General features: G+C 41.6%; 1 protein-coding gene across 1 annotated transcript; it reads left to right on the top strand.

Moving 5' to 3' along the window:
• The first annotated feature begins 2,949 nt into the window (after positions 1-2,949).
• Positions 2,950-22,110, top strand: LOC117534484 (E3 ubiquitin-protein ligase TRIM39-like). The gene is made up of 2 exons (XM_034198683.1): positions 2,950-3,287; positions 18,741-22,110. The coding sequence occupies exon 2, from the start codon at positions 18,747-18,749 to the stop codon at positions 20,385-20,387; it is 1,641 nt and encodes a 546-aa protein (XP_034054574.1). The 5' UTR covers positions 2,950-3,287; positions 18,741-18,746; the 3' UTR covers positions 20,388-22,110.
• Positions 22,111-26,735: the final 4,625 nt, after the last annotated feature.

Genomic DNA, 26,735 nt, shown 5'->3' with positions numbered 1-26,735 from the left:
TGCTTCTCGCCCACAGTATTTTACTCAAAATGCACACAATTAATGTTGAAATAGCAGTAATACCAGTGCCACGTTCATTGATAACATTACATAAGGGATGGCAATTTTAGAAGGGGGATGATTTTTTACCGTTTTTATTTCAGGGGGGATGCCATCCCCCCTCAACTCGAGTACTGTATGTATGAAAGAGAAGAATGTATGCATGTGTGAGAGAAAGTATTGTGGAAACGGAGAGAGTATCGTGCTGTGATTGGCTCAGAGGTCGAGCGGGGTGGGCTCATGTTCAGAACTTCGGATTCAAATCAACATGATGGAGGGAGATTAATCCGTGTATCTACGGACCATTTGTTTTTATTTATTAAAAAAGTAAACGGAAGAACGTCTGCGAGGCGTTTTTTGCTTTTTGTTTTTCATAAATATATAGAACCATTTCTTCAAATAATATATATTTTACATTTAAATGAAAATAAATATATAATAATTTAAATAATACATAAAATGTAACATTAAAATAATACAGAGTTATTTTAATTCCTGAGGTCCAATTCTAATGCATGTTTAAAGTAATCTCAAATAATAACTAAGTGTCACGATCTGTCTGTGTTTTGTTTTGTCTTGTCTTTTTTCTGTTTCACCATAACATCTAGAGGGGCGCTGTTTCACTCTTTGTAAAATACTCAATGAGAATGGGGGAGAGACGGGCCGACAGAATAATTACCGAAACTAAACAAAGTGTTTTCATTTATTTATTAATATTATAACTACAATGCAAAAAACAGGGGAAGACTGGCTTCCCCTTGGCCTCCAGGAGAAAACGACACTGAGTTCAAGGGATAATTCTCACCCACCTCTTGCTCTTGCCCTGCACGTGTGCCGGTTGAGCTGGTTCTTCCAGCAGCTCAACTCTGTCCCTCATCATGAATGCTGGCTGTATATCTGAACTCGCGCCCACATCATTCTCTTCATCATCTTGCACTTGTTTAAGCTGCTGATGATGATAGAGCTTGTAGCAGCGCTGCTGCCAAAAAGGTCTGTCAATTTGCGACATTTATATGCTCCACCTGCGAGTGACTTCACCTTTTTTTCTCTTGCCTTCTCGGCCCACCTTTTTCTTTTCTTTTTATTTTTTTAACCATGTTTTTTAATTCTCCCTGTCTGCCGCGGCGTCTAATCCCATGTGGCCGGTATTTTTTCTTCTTCGTGTGTGATTATTTGACATAAGAGCCACACAACTGCATTAGCGGCCGCTGTCGCCCTCTGTCGGCCTTCAGCGCAATTTAAATAATGATGTTAAAGTTTTTTTTTTAAAAGTGCCGGCCGCCAACGAACACAGACCCGGCCCTTGACGACCGGCCGTTCTGTGGTTCTCCAGATTCTACAGATGGCCAGTCCGCCCCTGCTTGACTGTGTTCACGGGGAAGAGTTCTGTTAGTTTCCATTTGACCTTGGAATAAAGGAATTTTCTGTGGAATCTGCATTTCGCTCTACCCTGCCATAAAGAGAAATTAGAGTGTTTATGAATATACTGTTTGTGTTTCATCGTCTCCTCTGACTCTCTACTGACACCAACAGGCTGAACCTGGTACTGCGCAGAGCAACAATTAAAACAGGAGACTGTCAGTGTTTGACATTTGATTTTACTTTTTAAAAAAATGTACATTACAATTTAAGAAGAGCAATCATTTCATTTAAAAAAACGTACACCTATGTATACAACGACACCAGTTTATAAAACCATTGTATCCGAAAGACAGCAGCGACAGAAAAGTTCACAACGTTTCAGAAATACATTATGTTTCTACATTTCAAATTTGCCAATTTCCTTCTATTCTTTACATTTTCCTCGTAAGTGAATATTTATTTTAAAAGTTACGTTTTTGAGAATACTTTACTCAAAAAGGGTCATAAGTACCAGTAACTCTTTTTTTTTACCGTCAAAAGTAATTCATTACCAAGAAAATCCATCTATAATGCAAACGATTTTTAAAAAAACTATTACAAATATTGTGCAGCATTCATTTTTGATTTACATTAGAAATGTTCAACATAATGCGCTGTAGATTAAAAATATTGGGTACAGCCCAGAAGGCGCGTTCACACCGCAGTACTTTTCCCACTTTAGTTCCGATATAGTTCCGAAATGTTGCGTTCACACCAAAAGAGCCGGAACTAAAATTAGTTAATGAGAAACCTTTTTACCCCCTTTTCAGTCCCTGCTAGAGAACAGGTACTTTCGTGGGAGAAAAAGGTTCCTATTTCTGATTGGCTGGGCGGATTGCAAACCACGCCCCGTAAAACTCCCAAAAAAGAGGACTCTTTAAAGTAGAGACACTACATACTGATATACACCTGAACATCAGCAGGAGATTACTCTTTAAAGTAGAGACAGTGCATACTGATACACCTGACGTCCTCTTTAAAGTTCAGGGTCAGAAAAACAAGTTTCTTTCTAAACTCCTGGTTGCTATTGTGTTTGTTTGTGTACCTGAGCGTCACTCTGCTCCTCTGAATCTCTGGCGGAGACTCGAGGTCTGCTCACGACCTCCTCGTTGCTCTCTGTGTCGGAGGTGTTGGGAGAATCGGCCAGATCCGGGAACTCGTCCCGTCTCTGGCCCCGGAAACGGATCCTTTTCCAGATGTTTCCGCATGGTGGCCGCCGTTTTAGCCGGTCGTTCTCTACCTGAACATGACTGCCGGCAGCACTGCAGACACTGAAGGAGGACAGGAACACATCATTATTAATATTGTTATTATTATATTTAAGTTCCTAGGATACATTTTGATATATTCCAACATAAATATACATTTGTTTAACTACATATCAAATGTATGCGAGTCAACAATCACGTGACCCATTTTCAAGCCGTCTGTTCAGGGAGGAGGAAGTGTTTCACCAGCTGCTCTTAAACAGGGACCATAACACAGCGTTGTGAAATATAGCTATAAATCTCCAGATGTGTAAAGAGATGTCCTTTATGTATTGAGAACATACTCCTACTTATGCTCAATACACTATTTGAAAAGCCTCTTGGATCAGCTGTAAAATGCATCGTCACAAAGTTAAATAAAGCCTCAACAGTTCTTACTCCACTTACTCTTGGCAAACTGCCACTGAGAGGTTGAACCACACTGTAAGAGAAGAGTTTCCATTTCCCGGAAATCAAAGCTGTTGTTTGTCTGAGCGACAGCAGAGCAGCAGCCGAGACAAGTCTCTGTTTCTCTGAAGAAACACTCAACTGAATCCAGAAGCTTTTTCTCAACAACACAGCAGGACTCTGCAAACACTGGTGAGTTCACTACAGACACATCACTTACTAAACATTTAGTCAAAGTTGGATTAAAATCAGAATCTGACTGTAATACATCCATTTGACCATATAAAGAATATTACACAATAGCAATGTGTCAGTTAAGATAAAAACCTCAACATTTAAATTAGCAACAGCCACAAAACAACTGTAATGTAAACTCTGGTTAAGTTAGGTTAGAGAGCATACAGCCTGTGACTACCCGATTTTCATCTCTGCCTGATTGCCTATATTGCACAGCTACATACGGCAACCCTAATAGGACATTAGACGTCTGCCCGATTTGCATTGCGCATGCGCGAGTCATAAACGTCTCAAATATCTCTAAAAAAATATTTTATGCAATTGTATTTCATTTGAAATTGAAATTCACAACAGTGTGTCCGCTAGACCAGGGCTGAGAGGGCGTCCACCCCGAGAGCGGGGGGGGTGCTTGAATTTTGACTTGAGCCGTCCCTTATAGATACTGTCTTTTTACGTTAGTGAGCCGGATCATTTGGCTCGGCTCTCTTAAAGCGCCGTCTGTTTCGGCTCCCAAACGGCTCTTCATGTTACCACAGTTTACCACGGAGTCTCAGTTTCGCCGCTGCAAGGCTCTGGCGCTCGCAGCTCACGCGCGTGCTCCACTAAACCCCCCCCCCCCCCCCCGCTCATGCGTCCAAATCACGCACGCTCCGTGTTGTCCTGTAGCAGGCACCTTCGATGTCGGGGAAACGATCTTCAATACTCCGAAAAGAATCCCACCAGACTCCTTTGCCCCTCCAACAGAGGGATGTCCTTTTTCCTTTTCGTCATTTCAAGCGATAAAAACTCTCGATCTTCTCTCGAATTATTAATATTTTTGGACGCCCTCGGCTCGAGTTCAGGGCGTCCCGAGCTGAATAAGGGAGTCAAATGACGGCAAGACACCCCCTGGGGGAAACGCTGATTCACAGTAAATATTTTTTCACTATGATAGCTGTCTAACAGAAGTTAAATCCATTCCTCACTTATTCTGAGATTGTACTTAACCCAATAAAAGTAGTTGTTAAATAATAGTGAAGTCACATTGTAATAACATTAACTCATATCTCTCGTTCAGATTAATGTTGTTGGGTTTTTTGTGTTTTTTTTGTATGCTTTGCGAAACAAATGTCCTATGTGGGTTGCCGTATAGCTGTCCAATATGGCGGACAATCTCGCGCATGCGCAATGCAAATCGGGTAGTCACACAGCTAGCATTAGCTTATACTTATTTTCATATTTCCTGTATTTGAAAACATCTTTATAAATGACTCTATTAAACAAAGTAGTATCTAAATATTAGATTTGTTCTGGACCGTCCAAAGCAAGGGATCTGGTGTTATGTTACAAGTGTTGCTTATAAAAAGCATGACAATTACATATTTCATCTTATATCATTTGTACACACTGTGGTTAGTAGCCTTGAGCTTTGAACCTGTTTCTGTAGTAACTGCTGTCTGCCTTTTGAAGCTGATAACGTTTACTGTTTTTTAACAACTAGTATTAACTTCAGTGATGCTCAGCAGGAGGTTTCACTCCTCTGTTCAACAACGGCAAAATCCCCCAACAGTATTAGAGCTTACACATTGTGTTTCTTAGAGTTTAAACTGAATGCTGCTATGATTTTCCAGATTTCATTTTAACTTGAATTGTAATTCGTACAGACAAGAAACCTAAATGTGTTTGGTTGTCATTGGTCTACGTATGCAGTTTCTAACATAAAACTTTGGGGTAGTTTACATTTTCGGGTTCATAGTAGGACCAGGGGCGGATCTAGACAAATATTCATGGGGTGGCAGGAGAATTTCAGGGGTGGCATCCCCTGGCAGAAGTATATGCTGATTTAATCGCAGTCATATCAACAATTTTAACTTGGAAAGCCACAATATTGATATTTTAACTCAATAACATTAGGTGACATTATTGTGGCACATCAGTAAAGCCTTACATATACATATATAAGGTGGCAGACATCATTTAATGCATTTTAACTGAACAATAACTGAATGAGTTGGTTTCACTCTTAGACCAGCAGGGTACATTAATTAACTGTCTCATCGATGTTTGTCTGTATGAATATGATAATATTAACAATCATATTATTCCTATCAGCTGTCAATCACTGTTATGATTAAGATATTCAGTGTTATTATTAAATAAACAATATTTTTTGGAGGAGTTAATGATGAACGTTCCTCAAGATGCTTGCTCACCCTCCTTCAAATTGGAAAGACAAGTAATTATCATAAATCAAAAGATTCAAAGGAACAGTTCAGCGCCCCACAACTTCATTGCAAACAGTTACAACCTTGACTTTACATCAGAAAGAACAAACATTAAAGAAGTGACTAACTGCATCAGTTAGGGTTAAAAAACGTGTATTCAGCTAAAACATATGCATTACATCGCTGCAGTTATTATCCAGTGGAAAGCCCTTACCTACTGGCCTAGTTAAATCAAAGTGGTTACTTCTTTTTGGCTGGGCAGTGAAGTTTTACACACCGTCTTATTTGACTTTCTCAGGACTTGAAACTGTTTTTTGGGGGCAGACCCCCACAAAGAAGAAACATATTATACACACGTAAGGTCATCATCTTAACAGTTTATTATTCTCATCGACTCATCCGTGAGCAGAGCATCAAGTTGGCATGCCTATAACAGCTGAATGTGGCGATTACCATCTTGTTCAGCAAAACGCCTCACAAAAGATTTAAAGCTATGGTGCGTTTTGATTCAATGCTGAGTACAGCCAAACTTGACAGGCTCTTCTCTGTCATTGTAGACCGCAAACAGTGGCGCCAGAGTATTTGTGTTGGGTAATCTATGGTAGGGCTAACCCATACAGTGGTGGGGCTCAAGTCAGTATTTGCAATGTAATTACATACCCGCTCCCCTTGACAGTGAAACGCCACGCGTGAGGTTTAGATTATTTCCCTGTCTCAATCCAAATTGAACTGTATGAAATAAAAAGGCACATTTGTCTTGTAGTAAATAAAAAGGGCGACCTGGAGCCAATCCTGCAACTTCCCCACAGGTGAAAGAGTTGACATGCTGAAAACCCAACCCCTGCAGGGGGTATGGGGGGATTCTCCCCCAGGAGATTTGTTTAAATACTAACATAAAATACACATTCTGGTACTCTCTTGAGAAGACAAATAAATACATCTATTACTGCACGACATATTTAAAAAAAATGAATGACATTTTAGTTTTTTGTTACATGGTTCTGAAAGCTGAACCTGCTGCTCCTCACTGAAGAGCAGTGTTGTGCTAGTTACTGAAAACCAGTAACTAGTTACCATTACTAGTTACTTCATTTCAAAAGTAACGCAGTTACTTTACTAGTTACTTGAACCCAAAAGTAATGCGTTACTGTGAAAAGTAACGTTTTAGTTACTTATAAAAAGGGCTCCCATGTATTATTCTCCAATGCAATAACAGTACTGAACTGAAGGCTATAGCCTTCAGTTCAGTACTGTTATTGCATTGGAGAATAATACAATCTGTTGATCAACTTGACATGCATTATATGCAATCTGGATTGCATCGATATTAGCTGGCTTTCCATTTTTGTATATTCTTTCTCCAGGTAGTTGGAAAAAGTGTTCCGTCCCATATGCCGTGTGCCGCCCCGACATGCTATCATGCTAACTAGCTCCCTGAAAGCGGGTGACTCCACTGTAGCAATAGCCTGCATGTGTTCTACAACATACCGTGCAATGGCTTTATCGACTTTTCCCTGGCCAGCAGTCCCTTGGTTAAAATCCAGCCGCTGTTGCTTAGGTGGAGGTGGAGTGGCGTCGGCTGAGTCTCTGTGGTCTTAGCTACTAGCTTCGTCCCAGCATGTTGTTTTTGCAGATGTTTTAAGAGATTTGAATGACTGGTTTGGGCAGTAGATAGGATCTTTGACCCGCCAGGACACAACTTACATTTAACTAAAACGTTATTTTCTTTGTGCTCGACAAAAGTGAAATAGTGAGAATATCTCCAGGTGGAGAAACTGAGGTTACCTACTGTAACCCAGCTTCTATGAGTATTGGCGCAGCCCTCTTATCGCTATGGAGAGGCGAAGTCACGCCCATCTACTTCCGGACCATGGGACCCCGGAAGCGAAACATTTACATTGAATTTAATGGAGAGAGAACACGTATCTTTTGATCCCGTTTGAATTGTGCCACGAACTACACATATGATGTTTGTCAATCTTAAACAATCATTTCCATGTCAAAAAAGTCACATTTTGTCGTAAAACTGCTGAAATATAAGACTATGAAAAATACGCTACTACAAAGACTACAAATCCCAAATCCCATTCTGGGTCGCGTAAGTGATGTCACAGGCATGCTCGGTGATTTATAATAAGACTCGTAATTAAAGCGAAGAAGAAGAAGATCTCATAACTGATTTATTCCCTCCAATAAATTATAGATCGCTAAAAATAAATTCACTTTTACAAGATGCCTGTGTGCTTTGTACCAGGTTGTAGTCATAAAAGTGATCATACCACTTGCTCCTTCTATCGATTCCCGTCTGATGAAAGGACCAGGAGTCGCTGGATCAGACATATCAGGTAATATCATAGGTAATATACATGTTGTGCATGGAACATAGTCAAGTTAGCTACCTAGCTAGTAGCGACGAGTAGCGAGCACGTTAGTTAGCATTACATTACTTAGCCTTGTCATTTTTAGTAGCCTTACCATGAAGTTATTATTTTATTACATGAAGTAAACCAAAATGTTAAACAGTAACCAAACATGATGGTAAGTATTTCGTGGAACTTTTGAAGAGTAGCCTACTGCGCCCTCCACCGGGTGCTAAGGAAGCAGTTCAGGGAGAGTCGAAGGCAGGCAGGGAGCTTTGCATGACATTCTTCTGGACGTGTTTCATTGTGATGACAATCTGTTTGTTGGAAAGACAGTCGTTGTGTGCTTATTGAGAGAAAATTGTTAAAAGAGATAATTATTCAAAGTGTTGTTACTTTAAAGTGTTGTTACTGACCTTTTTCTCTTTTATTTTCTTTACCTCACCTGTAACTGCTGAGACAACATGCACACTGACCTGCTCTGGCAACCTGATTTCCACTGTACGTAATAGTATTTGGTTATGGTATATTATTTATATACATCAAAGGCACAATGCACCCCCCAGAGACACACATGTATTGAGTGTGATATTTTGCATAGGTCGAAAGGAGCCAGTTGAGGTGGTTCGGGCACCTAGTTAGGATGCCACCTGGGCGCCTCCCTAGGGAGGTGTTCCAGGCACGTCCAGCTGGGAAGAGACCAAGGGGTAGACCTAGGACCAGGTGGAGGGATTATATCTCTTCGCTGGCCTGGGAGCGCCTTGGGATCCCCCAGTCAGAGCTGGTTGATGTCGCCAGGGAAAAGAAAGTTTGGGGCTCTCTGCTGGAACTGCTACCCCCGCGACCCGACCACGGATAAGCGGGAGAAGATGGATGGATGGATGGATGTGAAATCATCTTTACATACTAGAAAACTGTAGGAGCGGCAACTTGTTTTGAAATTGAATTTTTAATATCCGATAATAAAGTTGATCTGTTTTCTTTATTCTTCTCTCTTCCCAGCTCCATCACCATTCTCTGTTCCTGCAGGTCCTGCTTGCTAATCAATGCTCATATTTTTTTACACAATTACAAATAAAGTCATTGCATTGTATGACATGAAGTTGTGCTTCATTCGGAGTCAATAATAAATTCATTCTGCCTTCAACTGCGCAATGATTGTGGACTGCACCGACATCCATGTAGCTGCCCCCCAGTAAGATGAACCAAGCAAAGAGGGTCCCCATCATGCCCAAGGACATCCAGCTGGCCCGCCGCATCCGCGGAGAGAGGGCTTAGACTGACCTGAGACCAGCACACCCAAACACAACAGCTCTTTTAAGAGCCACATATATTTTCAAAGAGTTGCAATCCTACGTTATTATAATGATTAAACTGGTTCATGTATCACTTAGTTTACTGAACCGTGATGAATGAAAGAAATGAGTGAGGTAGTGGTTTACTGAAGTTACAAAGACATTAATATATGAGTAACAGGTCAGTGTAAACACAAGCTTCTGTCAATTATGGATCATTCAAACTATTTATATAAAAATATGTAATAAAGTTCTAAAACAAGTATTCGGTATATTCCTTGATAGCTTTTGGAGAAGGTTGTTTTTAAGTTTACTAAAATCTATCGTTTCAACTGTTTCACTTTATAAAAAGGGAACAGGTGAGTAGAGCATCATTGAGTTTCTTATTCTGTCAGTAAATTATCCAAATGAATGTTTTTCATTATTTTAGTCAACCCTAAACAAATTGATTGTACCTTTTAATGATGACCTTACATGGTCGGCAAAGTTAAATTAACTTCAGAAAATCAAATCTGTTCTGAGAAAAAACTAATAAATGTTTAAAGATAGGAACTTGCCATCCCACTGAAAAACAGTCCGTAGAGATTTAAAGGCGTAGTTGTAGTTCAGTCCAACGTTTCATTTGGATTCATTTCTCCAACAGTCAACTATTTTCATAAAGAATATATATATTTTTCAAAGTCAACTTTATTGTCAATCTTACTCAGTTTGAGAGATCAAAAAGACGTTTAAATAAAATTATACAATTTACAGATATGTATACAAATATATATATCCTATATACACCATCATGTATAATGATGGTGTATGATGTAGAAGGAAGTGTGGTAGATAACAAGTAAATATAGAGTTACATACAGATCCATGTTACAGCAAAAGATGGAATAACTAAGAAGCACGCAGTATAATAATAATTACATGCAACAATTAAATAACTGCTCAGCATCTCCACCACAATCCCAATCTGCTGTGTCCTGTTTTCCTCCCCTCCGCATAACACCCCATCACACATACGAAACACAACGCAGAGTCCGAGGGTGTTAAGAGTATGTTTATTGAAATGTCCTCCTCTCTACTGGCCAACACAGGGAGCATATGCTGGGTGTAGAATTGTTCCAGGAGGAGGAGATTTCCATGCCATGCAGGGTCTTTGGGGATGGGGATGATGATCGCCTCCTTCGTGGTCCACACAACAAAGTAGCAGAGACTCCGGTCTGTGATGTGCAGCTGCCCTTGGACCTGGTGCCAGTATGGGTGATTCTCCTTGAGAATATATGACCCACCCTCCTCACGGAGACAGAAGGATGGTAACTGGACTGCCTCCATGATGGTCATGTTCCTCTGGCTGTGTGGACACTTCACCTCCAGCAGGGCAGATGGCTGCACAAGTCCATCGGGTGATGCTCCCAGAACACCCGACTCACTCACAAAGAGACCAGACTCGATTCGAACACTGTCACTTGATAGGCCCTCCACAAAAGCCTTCACCCCTTCGGCCTCGTTTACAACCCCCCAGTTGACAGTTGGCGATGTCTCTGGCCAGTGGGTTGTATGTCTCCTCTCGCTGTTGGTAAAGTTGAGACACCGGCTGGACTACTTTGGAAGTGCCAGGCTTCCTCCACTGGCACTCAACATCTGTGGAGCTGATCTGCCACATGGCAAATATTGCCAATGCTGCAGCGTGGCTGCATTTGTACATCTCCTGTGCACAATCACAGACAGCGCTCTGCATCGCGCCATCGTCTCCCATGCAGATCTGTAAAAATAAAGTAAGTACCATTTGTTAGCATGCTATAATAGATTGAATGAGCAATAATACAAGGATGGTCCGGATCTGGGGGTGGGAGGGTTTATTTTTCCATAGTTTTGTCCTCTTGTCTGTTGTTATTGTTTGTTTTTTCTGTATTTTTGTAATTTGTGTTGTATTGGTTGTGATTGTACATTGTATTTTTCTAAATGTGTATGAATACATTTTTGAAAAACATTTGATCAACAATAAAAAAGGATTTGGTCAGGATCTAGACTCAGTGTGTAGTTTATTAATTAATCAATGCTCTCTACATTAGGAAAACACATACCGGTGTACCAGAGGGAGTCACACACAGCTGTGACTAGATAACCAAAATCCTTGAATCGACACACAGCAAATAAACTCAAATGACACAACGAGAAAAAGGAGATCACACATACAGTATAGTCGATATAAAACTGGCCGCTTCAATCTGAAGAGCAACTAAAACAAAACACGGGAGTGTACCTTGTTCTTGTGAACACTAATGTTATCCACAGCATACACAGAGACCACGAAGTTCTTAAGGAGAAAACTAGTTGCTAAAACAAAACACGTTAGTGTACCTTGTTAGCTAATGTTAGCTAGCTGACATTAACGTTACACATTGCACTCATATTACTCACCGAAACCTTGTAAAGCCGGTCCCGCATGCTGGCTCTTACAGAACCGACTAACTCCCCTTTCATATAGGTACAGCTCTCAACGTGCCCAGACTTGTAGTGATTTTCACCTCGTAAAATACTTGTATTCTCATTCTGAAAGAATGTGGTGAAATGTGCTAACGTGACGGCCATCTTTATGTTGGTGACGCGTATTGTGCGAGACGAGAGACCTGTAGTTCACTGAGCGGTTTCACACGAAAAAATGTGTAACTTCACAGTTTTACGACACATTTTTATTTTTTTGACTTGCAAAATGTTCTTTTAAATTGACAAACATCATATGTGTCATTCGTGGCACAATTCAAACGGGATCAAAAGATAACCTTTCTCTCTCCATTGACTTCAATGTATAATTTTCCGCTTCCGGGGTCCCGGAAGGAAATATCCAAACGGCAGACGATTGTCTGGTCTGATATTCCCTGAAATGAGAAACCGCAGGAATTTCCTGTGTTTCAGGATGATGGGTACGTGGAAGTATGCATCCTTCCACGTACCCATCCTTACATCTGCTTCACGTGAAACTATTCAACATCAAGTGCAGTCTATGCATACATCTGAATTAGACACCACTATCAGAGTTTTTCGAATGGCATATAAAATTGGCAAACATAGCCGGCCATTCACAGACATGCCAATTGATTTGAATGTACAGAAACTGAATGGGCTGAACGTGGGCAGGGTTTTGCACTCCAATAAAACCTGTGGCGAAATCATCGACCACATAGCTCATGAGCTGAAGAAAAAAATGGCAAAAGACATTACAGAAAACCAAAGAAAACTCTGTGTTTTGGTCGATGAATCTACCACTATTAGTGGTAAAACGGTGCTTGTTGTGTGTCTACGCTCAGCATTAGCTGATGCTGAGCCCGAAACGTTTTTTTGGGAGCTGATCGAGTTGGATGGAACAACGGCTGATGACATCACAAAGGCGTTAATGGAGTGTCTTGGAAGAGATTTTAACGAGGACTTTTTAGGTCAGTGTTTCGTTTCTTTTGCATGTGATGGGGCTTCAGTCATGCTAGGGAAGAGAACAGGCGTTGCTACCCAGTTGTGTAGTAAATTCCCAAGCCTGTTTGTGTGGCACTGCTCCAATCATCGTCTAGAGCTGGCAGTTGGGGATGTGGTCAAGGAGGTCTCAGGGCTCAATCATTTCCAGATCTTTTTGACAAACTCTATTCCTTGTTCCATGCCTCCCCCAAAAATCAGAGGCAGTTAGCGCAGTGTGCGCAAGCAGTCGGACAGCGTCTCCTGGTGATAGGGCGTGTTTTGTCCATCCGCTGGGTGGCTTCAAGTGAAAGGAGCGTCAGAGCAGTCTGGGAAAACTACCAAGTGCTTCATGATCACTTCACAAATGCTGCAAACGACACGAGCAGGGATTCCAGAGACAGAGCAAAGTACAAGGGCCTGGATGATGTGCTCACATCTGCAACGTTTGTCAGCAATCTGGGACTGATGTACGATGCGCTCACAGAGCTCAGCGACCTCTCTCGGCAACTCCAAAAAAGAGAGATGACACTGCCTACAGCAGATAGGCTCTTAACTCGAGAAATACGAGTTTTTGAATCCATGGTCACCATGCCTGGCCCACACATGACTACAGTTCATACAGCTCTAGCTGAGAAGTCCTTCAAGGGTGTTGCCCTGCGTGAGAATGGCAGGCTTGTACAGATTCATGCAGGTCAGTTTTTCCGCAGTATGGTAGAGAATCTGAGACACAGAATGACTTCCACAACCTCCTCTCATGTCAGCACAAGAGAAATCCCATTACATGGCCGGGAGGCCCGGGACAATCAGCTAATCCAGGACATGAAAGTTATCCATCCTGGAAGTTGGCCTGAAGAGGAGTTAGACGTACAGTATGGGGACGTAGAGGTGCTACGTTTGTGCGAAGTGCTGAAAGTGGACAGAAGAGAGACTGTTCAGGGCTTTCGCGAATACAAGGAAACCAGGGCATCCCGTACACCTGCTGCCATGGAGCCTCTACTGAAAGCAGTCCGAACCATCGCTGTCTCCACTAGTGAGTGTGAGCGGGCATTCAGCTGCATGAACGATATCCTTACTGCAAAAAGGAATGCTCTCTCTGTCAGCCGACTGTCCAGCCTGGTTTTCATTAAATGTAATGGACCATCACTAGGACAGTTCAATCCGGAACAGTATGTGAGGTCCTGGCTGGCAAAGGGAAGGAGAAGTGCTGATGAAAGAGCCTGTCCAGCTCCAGCCCCTGATACTGATGTCCCCAAGGCCTTCTGGAGCCTTTTCTAACAATGTGAAGTATATTGCAAAGCAGCTCACCCAGTGAGAAGACTTTTGGCATAATGTGCCGATTTGTACAGATCCTGGAGATAGAAGGACTTCAGACCAACCAGGGAGTTATCTGATCAGCTTGGTGTTCAATGTAACTCTTTACCATGGCTCAGACTTTGTTACTTGCAGTTACAGTTTCTCATTTTAGATTGTGCACATTTTGCATTTGTTTTTACATGTTCTTTGTTCATGCTCTTTATAATTTTTCTGAGTTGGAAAGTTAGATTGCATCATAGTTTACTTTATACATATTTGTATTCTTCAGTGGTGAAGTATATTGCAAAGCAGCTCAGCCTTGTGAGAAGACTTTTGGCACTTTTTCGTTTTTCGTTTTCTGAGTTGGAAAGTTAGATTGCATTCAAAATGTACAGAAATACTTAATTTTGTTAAAGCTTTTTATAAAAAATGCTTCTGACCAGAGCTTTGTTTCCTTGTCATTAATGTTGAACACCACCAGAGGGGCTCTCACCTGAAAGGTCTCTGCTTCATGTGTCTTCAGCAGAAGATCTAGACTTTGATTGCTATATTTTCAGTTAATATTGACCTTACTGAGCTTTAGCCATATCCGCTGCCTATCATAAAAAATGTTAAGTACAGTGAACCTTTCTAAAATATACAGTAGTAAAGAGACAAACCCACCAGCATTATAGTAGCCAAATTCTTGTTTGTGGGCTGTATATATAAAATTGACTTAAAAAAGTTGCTGATTTTAGAGTACTGGCACCTTTTTCATTCCAATTCAAGCACTGGTCATGGTGAACACATTCCAGCCCCTGTCTCATTGCCCCAGTCTTTTTCGGGATTAGAAAAATAACGGGAGTGAAAACCCCTGATTTTCCTCCCTTTGAGGAAACCTGGAAATATCCTCTTTCAACAGGAGTTCCACCAGCTCGGATTTGGAGCGCAAGACATAGCTTCTGGGAGGACAGGAGTGTTTCCTGTATCCCATTGAACTGTGGGGGGCTTTTTCGTCACCACGCTGCGGGGTGTGACACGTCGAAGGAGAGCTGTCAGCGTGTCCACTCCACTCTCTGCCGTGAGAGTCGTGCTCTCATGCGGGCTGAGTTCAATTCCACCCAGGTAAACAATACTCTGGGCTGGAATAGGACAGCTCTTTTCCCAATTTATCATGAAACCCAGCTTTGACAGATACGATATGAGTTGTACCGTCTGTAAAGCCGCTTCCTCCCTGGAGCGAGCCATGCAGCAGCAGGTCGTCCAGGTAAAAATAGTACTCTCATCCCTCCTCTGTGTAGCGGCTGCAACGCCGTCTCTACACACTTTGAAAAAGTACGAGGAGCCAGGGAATAGCCGAACGGCAGACGGTTGTACTGGTACGCTATTCCCTGGAATGAAAACCGCAGGAATTTCCTGTGTTGCGGAATGATGGGTACATGGAAGTATGCATCCTTTAGGTCTAAAGAGGTGAACCAATCTCCCTGGTGAACACACTCTAGCACCTTTTTGACCGTCAGCATGTGAAACAGGTCGAGGATGGGTCTCATTCCCCCTGTCTTTTTCGGGATAAGAAAATAGCGGGAGTAATACCCCTGATTTTCTTCCTCCTGGGGAACCCTGGAAATAGCCTCTTTCAACAGGAGTTCCCGTAGCTCTGCTTGGAGCGCAAGACACTGTTCACGGGATGTTAGGCATGTCACCTGTATCCCGTTGAACTGTGGGGGGGGGGGAGGCGAACTGCAGGGTGTACCCTCTGCTGATCAGCCTGTTCATCCATCTGTCCATCAAACACATGCGCTGCCACACCGAGAAACACTCTGACAGCGGGCGCGCATGCTCGAGATGTGTTGTGGTTGTCATGACGACGAGCCACGCCAGAGCCCTCGCCACCGCTGCCCGTGAGGCAACCCAAGGTGGGCCTAGAGCGAAAGGGCTGTGCGGAGGCCTCCACACGCTGCGTATCACTCCGCCTCGCATCATGAGACGTGTACACGCTCAGAGGATGGATGGAGGTGTGTGCAGTAATATCCACATGAGGCGTTAACACTGCGCTCATGGGCTTATTATGACCGTGTATAGGTGGCGTATCTCGGACAGAAGAATGCCGCGAGGTCTGTGGTTTAATAACCGAAGAGTCATAACCATCAGATCCCTGCAGCGAACCCTGCTGCCTACTAATCACCAGATTGAAGGCAGCTGGTGTAATTACTGTGCTCCGCAGCTTATTAATCGATAGATTAAATAGCGCAGGCTTTTGTACCGAACCCGGCTGGCTATTAACCGATAGGTCATGGCAGCTGGCTCACCGGCCAGAGTGGGGGATATGTGAAACACATTTGAAACTGATGACTCAGCCAACATGTTGGAAAATAAGCTTATTTTTATTTTCCTCACACTCCCTCCCAAACCGTCAAGGCCGCTCTGTCTCCTCGGCGGCTCTCATGGAGCAGACGCCGAACGGGAGTACCTCACTCCCTTTTTTTACCCCCCCTCTCCTGGTGGGGGGGCGGAGGCCCCGTGAGGCATCCCCAGGTGGGCCTAGCGAAAAGGCTGTGAGGAGGCCTCCACACGTTGCATTCACTCCGCCTCTCATCATGATGCGCGTACACGCTCAGAGGATGGGTGGAGGTGTGTGCAGTGATAACCACATGAGGCGTTACCACGGCGCTCATGGGCTTATTGTCACCGTGTGTAGGTGGCGTATCTCGGATAGAGGAATGCCGCGAGGTCTGTGGTTTAATAACCGAAAGTTATAACCACCAGAACCCTGCAGCGAACCATGCTGCCTACTAATCACCAGATTGAAGGCAGCTGGTGTAGTTACTGTGCTCCGCAGTTTATTAATCGATAGATTAAAATGCGCAGGCTTTTGTAACGAATCCTGCTGGCTATTAACCGATAGGTCATAGGCAACTGGTTTACCCAGAGTGGGGGATATGTGAAACACATTTGAAACTGATGACTCAGCCAACATGTTGGAAAATAAGCTTCTTTTTATTTTCCTCACACTCCCCCGGTGCCCCAGCCGCCGCTGACGGACGATTCTGACGCCTCGGCTGCTGTTGCTGCTGGTGTCTGTCCGTCTGCCGCTGTGGCCGGGTTGGCTGCTGCTGCTGCCGCTGGTGTCACTGCTGCTTCACCGCTGGCTGTCCTCGCCTGGGACACCGCCACGGCTGCGCACAGCGACGGTGGTGTGTTCTGGATGGGCTCCTGCCCACCCCAGACGTCTTCCTCACCCGCAGCAGCTAGAGCGTCCGGCCTTCGCTTCCTGTCGGATGAAGGAATGCGCACATAGTGAGGACATGCAACCTGCTGGCTGAGAGCCGCGTCCGCATGCTCTGGCCCCAGACAGGCTGCGCATATCGGATGCAAATCGTAGCTCATAATGTGGCCCGTATTGCACGAAGGGCACATACGGACACACTCTTTATTGCTCATGATGTTGCTTTTCTCGTGCTTCAGTAAACTGCTGGTTGCTGAAGAAAAGAGGGAGCAGATCGCCGGGCAACCTCCCTATTTATACCGGAAGGAGGCCCGAGGGTGGGGCCCACCTAGCGGGTGGGCGTGGACTACAAGTGTTTTCAGTACTGCGCGGGGGCGCAGAAGGGTAAACCCAATAGCGATAGCCTTAGAGGGCGAAGCCATATACGAAATAGAACTAGTCTTGAGCTCCGCCGCCGCCATGATAGTCTTGTTAGTAAACAACACAAACACGCCCACAGCCCGTCTCCGCATGTGACACAGGAAGTATCTAAGTACATTTACTGAAGTACTGTACTTAAGTACAGTTCTCATCTCTGTTCGCCTGGCTGTTGACTATATAAAAAAAACTAACGGAGTAACGCACCATGTAGTAACGGTAACTGAGTTACTGAATTTAAAAGTAATGCGTTAGAGTACTAGTTACTGCCACAAATAGCGGCGTTACAGTAACGCGTTACTTTGTACCGCGTTAGTCCCAACACTGCTGAAGAGGGAAGAGGCTGTGAATTACTTTACATTGTGGATAAGGGTGGATAGCCCCCATTCTTCTGTGTGTCAAAATGAAAGACAGCCCACACACCTATCAATCATCAAACCGTGGGGTCTTATTTCAGTACGTGTTGATTTCTATCAACACGTAATGTTGTATCGATGTATAGAGATGTACTACAGCTAAAGTATTCTCCATCCGGACTTCCTGCAACAACACCACGCCGTTATCGTGATTCTGATTGGCCAGAAGACATTATCAAAGATGTTCTATTGAGAAGACGATCACTACGTGACAAAAGTTATGAAAACCGTTTCTAGTCTTCGGTATTTCCAGACAAGTGGCTACTGAAATCAATCTTACGAACTGCTGTCTGTGCAATTTACTCCGCGCGAGTTGGCGGACTTTATTTTGCTTACTTTAACATCATTGTTCATGGTGGGGCTAAGACATTTCTTGGTATGGCTGTAGCCTACCCCATCCATACCCTGACCGCAAATACCTCATTCCTTCCGTCTACTTGGATCCGAAATGCTTCTCGTTTTGAGCTGTCCCCCGTTCAAATGAAATCTCCGCCAATCATATTTCCACGCTCGCGGCAGGGGGGAGGGGCTACAAAGCTCGCGTCTTGTGCTGCATTCACTTGCACTCGGACATTAGAGATTTTCTCTCATAAATGTCCGATGAGCCACAACTTTTCTTTCAAAACAAAGCTGCCAAATGGGGTGGCAAGGCATTTTCTGAGGTGGCAGCTGCCACCCCGTGCCACCCCGTAGAACCGCCACTGAGTAGGACTCTATGAACTGGCAAATAGAGAATATGTAATTATAGTTGTGTGTTTTTCAAACTTTTGTCCCCAGAGAGACATGTCTGCTGCCAGCTGTCTGCTGAATGAAGATCAGTTTCTGTGCTCCATCTGTCTGGATGTGTTCACTGATCCAGTCAGCACACCATGTGGACACAACTTCTGTAAAGCCTGCATCTCTGAACACTGGGATATAAATGTCCAATTAAAGTGTCCTAACTGTAATAAGCTCTTCTACAAAAGACCTGAGCTGCTGGTCAACACGTTCATCTCTGATATTGCTGCTCAGTTCAGACAGTCAGCTCAACAGAAAGCCAGCAGCAGCAGTTCAGAGCAACAAGTTGTCAAACCAGGAGAAGTTCCCTGTGACGTCTGCACTGGAACCAGACTGAAGGCCCTGAAGTCCTGCCTGGTGTGTCTGACATCCTACTGTGAGACTCACCTGGAGCCTCACCTGACAAGAGCAGGCCTGAAGAAACATCAGCTGATCGACCCTGTGGAGAACCTGGAAAGCAGGATATGTGTGAAGCACGATAAACTGCTGGAGCTGTTCTGTCAGACCGACCAGGTGTGTGTCTGCATGCTCTGCACTGTTTCAGAGCACAAGACACATGATGTTGTTCCTCTGAAAGAAGGATATGAAAGAAAGAAGGCTGAGCTGGGGAAGACAGAGGCTGAAATTCAGCAGATGATCCAGAAGAGACGACTGAAGATTCAGGAGATGAATCGCTCAGTGGAGCTCAGTAAGGAAGGAGCAGACAGAGAGATAGCAGAAGGTGTTCAGGTCTTCACCGCTCTGAAGGAGTCTGTTGAGAGAAGCCAGGCCGAGCTCATCGACACCATCAAAGAGAAGCAGAGAGAGACAGAGGAACAGGCTGAAGGCTTCATCAAAGAGCTGGAACAGGAGATCTCTGAGCTGAAGAAGAGAAGCTCTGAGGTGGAGCAGCTCTCACGCTCTGAAGACCAGCTCCACCTCCTCCAAAGCTTCACGTCCCTGAACGCTGCTCCACCCACCAAGAACTGGACAGAAGTCAGGGTCCGTCCTTCATATCAGGGGACTGTGGTGAGAGCTGTGACTCAGCTGGAGGAGACGCTCAGGAAACAGATGAAGAAGCTGCTTGAGGTGGAGCTGAAGAGGGTCCAGCAGTCTGAGGAGGATGTGACTCTTGATCCTGATACAGCACATCCCAACCTCACCCTGTCTGATGATGGAAAACAAGTTAAAGATGGTGATGTGAAGAAGAATCTCCCAAACAATCCAGAGAGATTTGATTATTGTGTCAGTGTCTTAGCAAAGTCGAGTTTCTCTTCAGGAAGATTTTATTACGAGGTTCAGGTTAAAGGGAAGACTGACTGGACTCTAGGAGTGGCTAGAGAGTCGATGAACAGGAAGGGACCGATCACATCATCTCCTCAGGATGGTTACTGGATGATAGTGTTGAGGAATGGAAATCAGTACTCAGCTCGTGCTGGTCCTTCAGTCCGTCTCTCTCTGAAGTCTCAGCCTGAGAAGGTGGGGGTGTTTGTGGATTATGAGGAGGGTCTGGTCTCCTTTTATGATGTTGATGCTGCAGCTCTGCTCTACTCCTTCACTGGCTGCTGCTTCAAAGAGAAACTCTACCCTTACTTTAGTCCCTGTGTTAATGATGGTGGTAAAAACTCTGCCTCTCTGATCATCTCTCCTGTCAATCACACTGAGTAGAACAACCATTTGATTTACTACAGAAAGATTCACTCTCACTAAATGTAATCAATGTATTCAACTGGGGAAGTACATTGTACACATTGTTAATGTTTCAGAATCTGATCACATATGGTTCACCTTGATGAGACGCATAACAACACATAAAATACTGATGAGTATGTTCTAATGTAGTCTAGTTTATTCTACGGATTGCACTTCCTGCCGTCATGACTTGAAGTGATCAGAAAACTATTTACTCAGAAATAAACTTTTACCACTTCTTTATATGTCAGGGGGACAAGAAAAGTATTTATTGTCTCAGAATTGTGTTTTCAAAAAGTGTTTCATACTTGCAGACATTACTAGTGGAAGTAATGCACTTGTTTTTTAATAATTTTAAAAGGAAAAAATGATGGGTATATTTTAAAGGGGTCGATTCAGGATTCATGCTTTAATGACAGTATATTGGTAAAAAAATTATAAACAGTTACTTTGAAAATCAACAATACCTGATCATTAAACATTAGGCTGCAGTGGTTTAACAAATGAGGGAAATTCAAATGTTATATCTCAGCTGTCTGTTGTGTTGTGTTGATTGTATTGCGTCCACCTCTCTGCACACTGCTTGTAAAGTTTGAACAAAGCCTCAATGGATTAAAAAAAAGGAACAAAGAATGTTATTTTTTGTGTTTTTTTAAATGTACTAACTGAAGTACAGTTTTCACTAGTTCTCAATTTAGGGAAAGTATCTTAAAAAATTTACTTAACTATTTCCATTTCTACTTAACTACATGTGTCTGATAGATTTGGTTCTTCTGAAGCTTTATAAACTATTTAAAACCCTCTTGGATCAGCTGATCATAGATATTAAGATTGCTGTATATGTTTGTTAGAAATAAGGCCATCACCTGGTTAGCTTAGCTTAGCATAAAGACTGGAAACAGGGGAAGACAAAGCCAGCCCGTCCAAAGGTAACAAAATCCACCAATCAGCAGCTCTGAATCCAGTTTGTTTAATCCATACCAAATCAGAGGAGTAAAAACATCAATAAGACGTTTAACAGGGGATTATGGGTCGGGCTATTTCTTGACTGGGACCAAAACAAGTTGCCAAATTGTTTTTACATTTCAGTTTTTGTTCAGAGATATATTAAGTACACTTAAATGTGTATTTTTTCACTCACTATTTTCCCCTTTTCATAGTATACATGTTAAACTAAGCTAATCTAAGTGTCTGATGGCTGCAGCCTGTGTCAGTGAGAGCAGTCTGACTGGTTGGACTGCTTCTAATGATTATGATCTCATTCTTCACCTTGAACACACTCCAGCACTGCCTGTACAGGTGAGACTAACTGACTGCAAACGTCCCGTCTGACTGGGAGATAAATAAAGGGTTTTTTAAATATCAAAATTGCATGAAATATGCTTATAAAGTTTATTTGATTAATGCCCTGTTTATAAGATGGAGCTTATCATTTGCAATGTCATTATTTGTAAAGAGGTGGATGGTGAATAATATTACAATTAAAAATGTTTCACTCACATCATGACTTTGTTTTTTATTACAGTACACGTTTTCTGAAATGTTATCTTTAAATATACTAACGCATACAGAAACAGCACAGAAATGTGTACATTGGTTAAAGCCAGGATCACATTCTTGTTTTATTGTCGACTTATTAGAGTCAAATGTTTTTACAGAGGGGAGTTTTGATATGGGTTTGTACCACTACATACATCCACAAAAACTGTCAGCAGCCTTTAAGAGAAATCTATTCTCCACATGTTTTTTAGGGAAACAGATGTTATAATCCTAAACGCAATCATCAATAATCAGTCTATACATCTGGCTATTGATGATATATGAACAAACCACTCAGAGTACAGATGGGACTGAAACTCATTTTGAGGTAGGAATCAAAATAGCCCAACCTTTCAAAACTGTCAACCAATGGTGACGTACCTTCACCCGTTAGCGACACAATGCTTGAATAGCACGTTCTCTAATAGGGAGTTGGCTCAAGGACTAAGAGATTAAAATAAGGGCAGTGTCTTCAAGATTCAAGACAACCTGTCTGCACTGAGTAAACGAAAATATGCTATGAGGCAGTGAACACATGTGCAATCTCTCAGTACGTCCCAACACACAGATATCTGTCTAAGAATACCTCAGTTGTACTGTGTGAATGAGGTCAAAGGCCAGGTTATATTTCAATGTGTGTTCATTGAATTATACTGGAAGTAGTGTTTCATATGAGGGGCCGTACAGGCCGTAATTCATACTGGTCCTCTCTCACACACATACATTCTCCTTTTACATACATTTTCATTCTCATACAAATATATTTCAATGCACACATTTATACATTTTTCACTCACACATATATACATTTAGCTCTCTTTCATATATTTTAATTAATCTGTGTATCTTTGGACCATTTGTTGGTACGTACAGGCCGTAATTCATACTGGTCCTCTCACACACATACATTTTCCTTTTACATACTGTGATGGTTGTCGCCTCTCCGGTCCTTGTAATTATTTTTGCTGTATATGTATACATGTAAATGAGCTGTGTAGTTGCTCCAACGTCATTGGCTGCCATCTCCTGGTCCGCCTCCGAGGACACTGATTGCAGCATGCCGGGCCCGACGCACTCCAATCCCCGTGCAGCCCCAACGCACACCTTCCGGATATGACTACAAAGCCTGCGGACACCTATCACTCGGGAGGCTCTGCTGCGATCAGACGCCTCACTCATTGTTGCTCCTGTGTCGTGGACACGTTAGAGTTAAACTGTCAGAACTTGTGTGATCCGTGTTTAGTGTTGTGTGTAGCGTGTGGTTTATGTGTTTAGAGTAGTGTGTTTAGATATGTGTTAGAGTAGCGTGTTTTGGTTCCCCTGTGTTAGCTGCATTTCCCTGCGGCCTCCCCATTAGCAGTGATTAGTGGTAATTAGCGGTGTAGCCAGGTGTGGATTTAGACTCCCTTTTAGAGTGCTTTCTGTTTAGCAGTTTACCTGTGCCCTTTTGGCTCTTTAGTTTGGCTTAGGCTATTTTTGTCCTCCTTTTGTTGTACACCTGTTGGTTATTCCATTAAACCCTATTATAATGAATTACCAATTCCATTCTGGTGTGTGTTGCCTACCTCATCCCTATAGTGAGATCGTAACACACACGTACATATATTTTCACTCTCACACACATACATTCTCCTTTTACATACTGTACATACATTTTCATTCTCACATACATATATTTCAATGCACACATTGTCACTCACATATTTATACATTTTTCACCCACACATATATACATTTAGCTCTCATATTCATATATTTTAACGCTCATATTTATACATTTTGCTCTTATGTACATTCATTCAATGTTTACATTTAATATTATAAACAGTATATGCATGTCTGAAGACAATATATGTATGCAAGAGAAGAATGTATGTATGTATGTGTGAGAGAAAGTATAGTGGAAACGGAAACATTATTGTGCTGTGATTGGCTCAGAAGGTCGAGCGGGGCGGGCTCATGTTCAGAACTTCGGATTCAAATCAACATGATGGAGGGAGATTAATCCGTGTATCTACGGACCATTTGTTTTTATTTATTAAAAAAGTAAACGGAAGAGCGTCTGCGAGGCATTTTTGCTTTTTTCTTTTCATAAATATATAGAACCATTTCTTCAAATAATATATATTTTACATTTTAAATGAAAATAAATATATAATAATTTAAATAATAAATCAAATGTAACATTAAAATAATACAACATTATTTTTAATTCCTGAGGTCCAATTCTAATGCATGTTTAAAGTCATCTGAAATAATAACTAAAGTGTCACGATCTGTCTGTGTTTTGTTTTGTCTTTTTCTTTCTCTGGTTTCCTGTTTTATTTTGAAAAGTGTTCACCCCCTGTCTTGCCTGTTGCTTTCTTTCTGTGTTCCCTCCTGTCTGATTACCCGATTGTGTTCACCTGGTGCCCCTGTGTTTTCTCCTCCCTCCTCACCTGTCTCTTGTTTCTTTGATTAGTCTTGTGTGTATTTAAGTTCTGGTTTTTCTGTCTGTCTTTGTTAGTTCCTTGTTAGTCTTCACTGTGTTCACGGGGAAGAGTTCTGTTAGTTTCCATTTGACCTTGGAATAAAGGAATTTTCTGTGGAATCTGCATTTCGCTCTACCCTGCCATAAAGAGAAATTAGTGTGTTTATGAATGTACCGTTTGTGTTTCATAGTCTCCTCCGACTCTCTACTGACACCAACAGGCTGAACCTGGTACTGCGCAGAGCAACAATTAAAAACAGGAGACTGTCAGTGTTTTGATTTTACTTTTTAAAAAAATGTACATTACAATTTAAGAAGAGCAATCATTTCATTTAAAAAACGTACACCTATGTATACAACGACACCAGTTTATAAAACCATTGTATCCGAAAGACAGCAGCCGACAGAAAAGTTCACAACGTTCACGTAAACGAGACGAAAGCAGAACCCGAGAAACCACAAAATAAACCGAGGAAGAATTAAATCAAAGTTTAGACAATCAAACCTTTTTTTTTTTTTTAAAGGAATTCCATTTGGCAAAGAAAGAGCTTAACTGGACCAATAAAAATACCTATTGAAACTGAGTATTTATTAGAAAACAAACTGATAAATAATGTTACTAAGTCTGAGTTTTGAGCCCAACTTAGAAACAAATATTGGTGTTCAGTAATTATACTTGTAATTATTTTAAAGAGGAAATCCCTACTTATTCTGCACAGTTTGTTTTTCTGTCAAATGTGCAACTTTTTCATTGAAATAAAGGGAATTTAACGTCAAATAAAATGTTTAAACGTTGGATTAAAAGCTTTCAGACTGAAAATACAAAATACAGACATGATTTAAACATACCTGAATTAGCTGGGTAACAGACACTTAATCAAGCTGCAAAAATATATAATTTAAGAAGCCTTACTAGTGTTAGAGTAAAAATAAACATGGGCTACATGTTGATGGGTATAAGAATGTTGTCAAAATAAACTTATTTTTTTACTTATCGGCTCATTTAGGTCAGATTGATAGGAAATTGAGCTTTGTACAAAGTCAAAAAAGAAAAGCTGAACTACGACTTTGTGTTGTTTTAACTTGTTTAGCTTTAGCCAATTAGCTCGGACTGGAGAAGCTAAAGTTAATCAGATCAGAAAAAACCTTTAATATTTATAGATATGTTAATAATAATATATTTGAGCTTCTTTTGAACATCCTAGCTATAGGAAAATATAACTTAACTGTGATTTAAAAAAGGTTTTAGGTCAGCTCCAGTTGTTTAGCTTTAGCCGATTAGCTAGTGTTAAAGAGGCTAAAGCTAACAATCCCCTTATTGTTTACATTACAACATACATTTATTTAAGCCTCTTAATTTATCTCTCAGCTAAAGTAAAATATATCTTAACAGTGATAAAAAAGAAAAGCGGCCCAGGTCAACGATTCAATCGGTTAGCTTGTCGATTAGCATCAAGCTAGGAGATGAAGTTCAAAGAAATGGACAGAAATGTTATATTTAAAAAAAATAAAAGCCCCCCTGCGGTCGATGTTGTGGTTTCATTAAGTCTTTCAGCACATTCATATAGAAACAAACAGTGTCCGCCACCACATTAAAAACCCAACATACTATAATACAAACTGGCTGTAAGGCTTAGTACAACACAGAGTTACATAACGTTATAAATCCCTGAAGATATGATGTAAAGTGGTTCAAACACGGAGAGTACAAACATTTCTCATTAATACCAGAACATGTAATATGTTCATATTTCAGCACTAACACATTGTTAAGATGTTCAAGTATAATATTCATGATGTAGTGTAAAGACACTAAAGGAAATAAGTCAGATTTTAGGGTTTTAAAATGCTAATTAGAAGAAAAAGGTGATTTTCATAACTCAAAGCGGGTCAAAATGTTATTTTTTGTACCAAGTACTGAACTGTAACGACCAAATAACAAGAAATATTTAAAGCCAACTTTTATGGATTATATATAAACCATTTAAAGTGCAAACATTTCAGGAATAATGCTGTTTTTAGTATCAAAGATGGTTTCCTACTATCCTTTGCTTTTTGAATCATACTAAAGGGAATATTTATGTTTAAAGTTAAGTTTGGGAGAGATCTTTAACTCAAAGAGGGACATAAAGTCCTTTTCATACCATGATTTATTGCATCAATGGCTAGTAATAATTTTCTGATAATACATTTATCATTTTAAGAAACTTTTCATGCGAACATTTCAGAAATAATTTGTTTCTTAATCTCAAATTTGCCAATTTCCTTCTATTCTTTACATTTTATCGTCTTAAGTGAATATTTATTTTAAAAGT

The sequence above is a fragment of the Gymnodraco acuticeps genome, unplaced genomic scaffold, assembly GCF_902827175.1.
Source record: "Gymnodraco acuticeps unplaced genomic scaffold, fGymAcu1.1, whole genome shotgun sequence".
Taxonomy (NCBI): Eukaryota; Metazoa; Chordata; class Actinopteri; order Perciformes; family Bathydraconidae; genus Gymnodraco; species Gymnodraco acuticeps.
The sequence above is the reverse complement of the archived record's forward strand: the minus strand, read 5'-3'. Positions and strand labels throughout refer to the sequence as shown.

Coding starts and splice junctions, on each gene's coding strand:
- LOC117534484 (XM_034198683.1), top strand. CDS start 18,747: ATGTCTGCTGCCAGCTGTCTGCTGAATGAAGATCAGTTTCTGTGCTCC.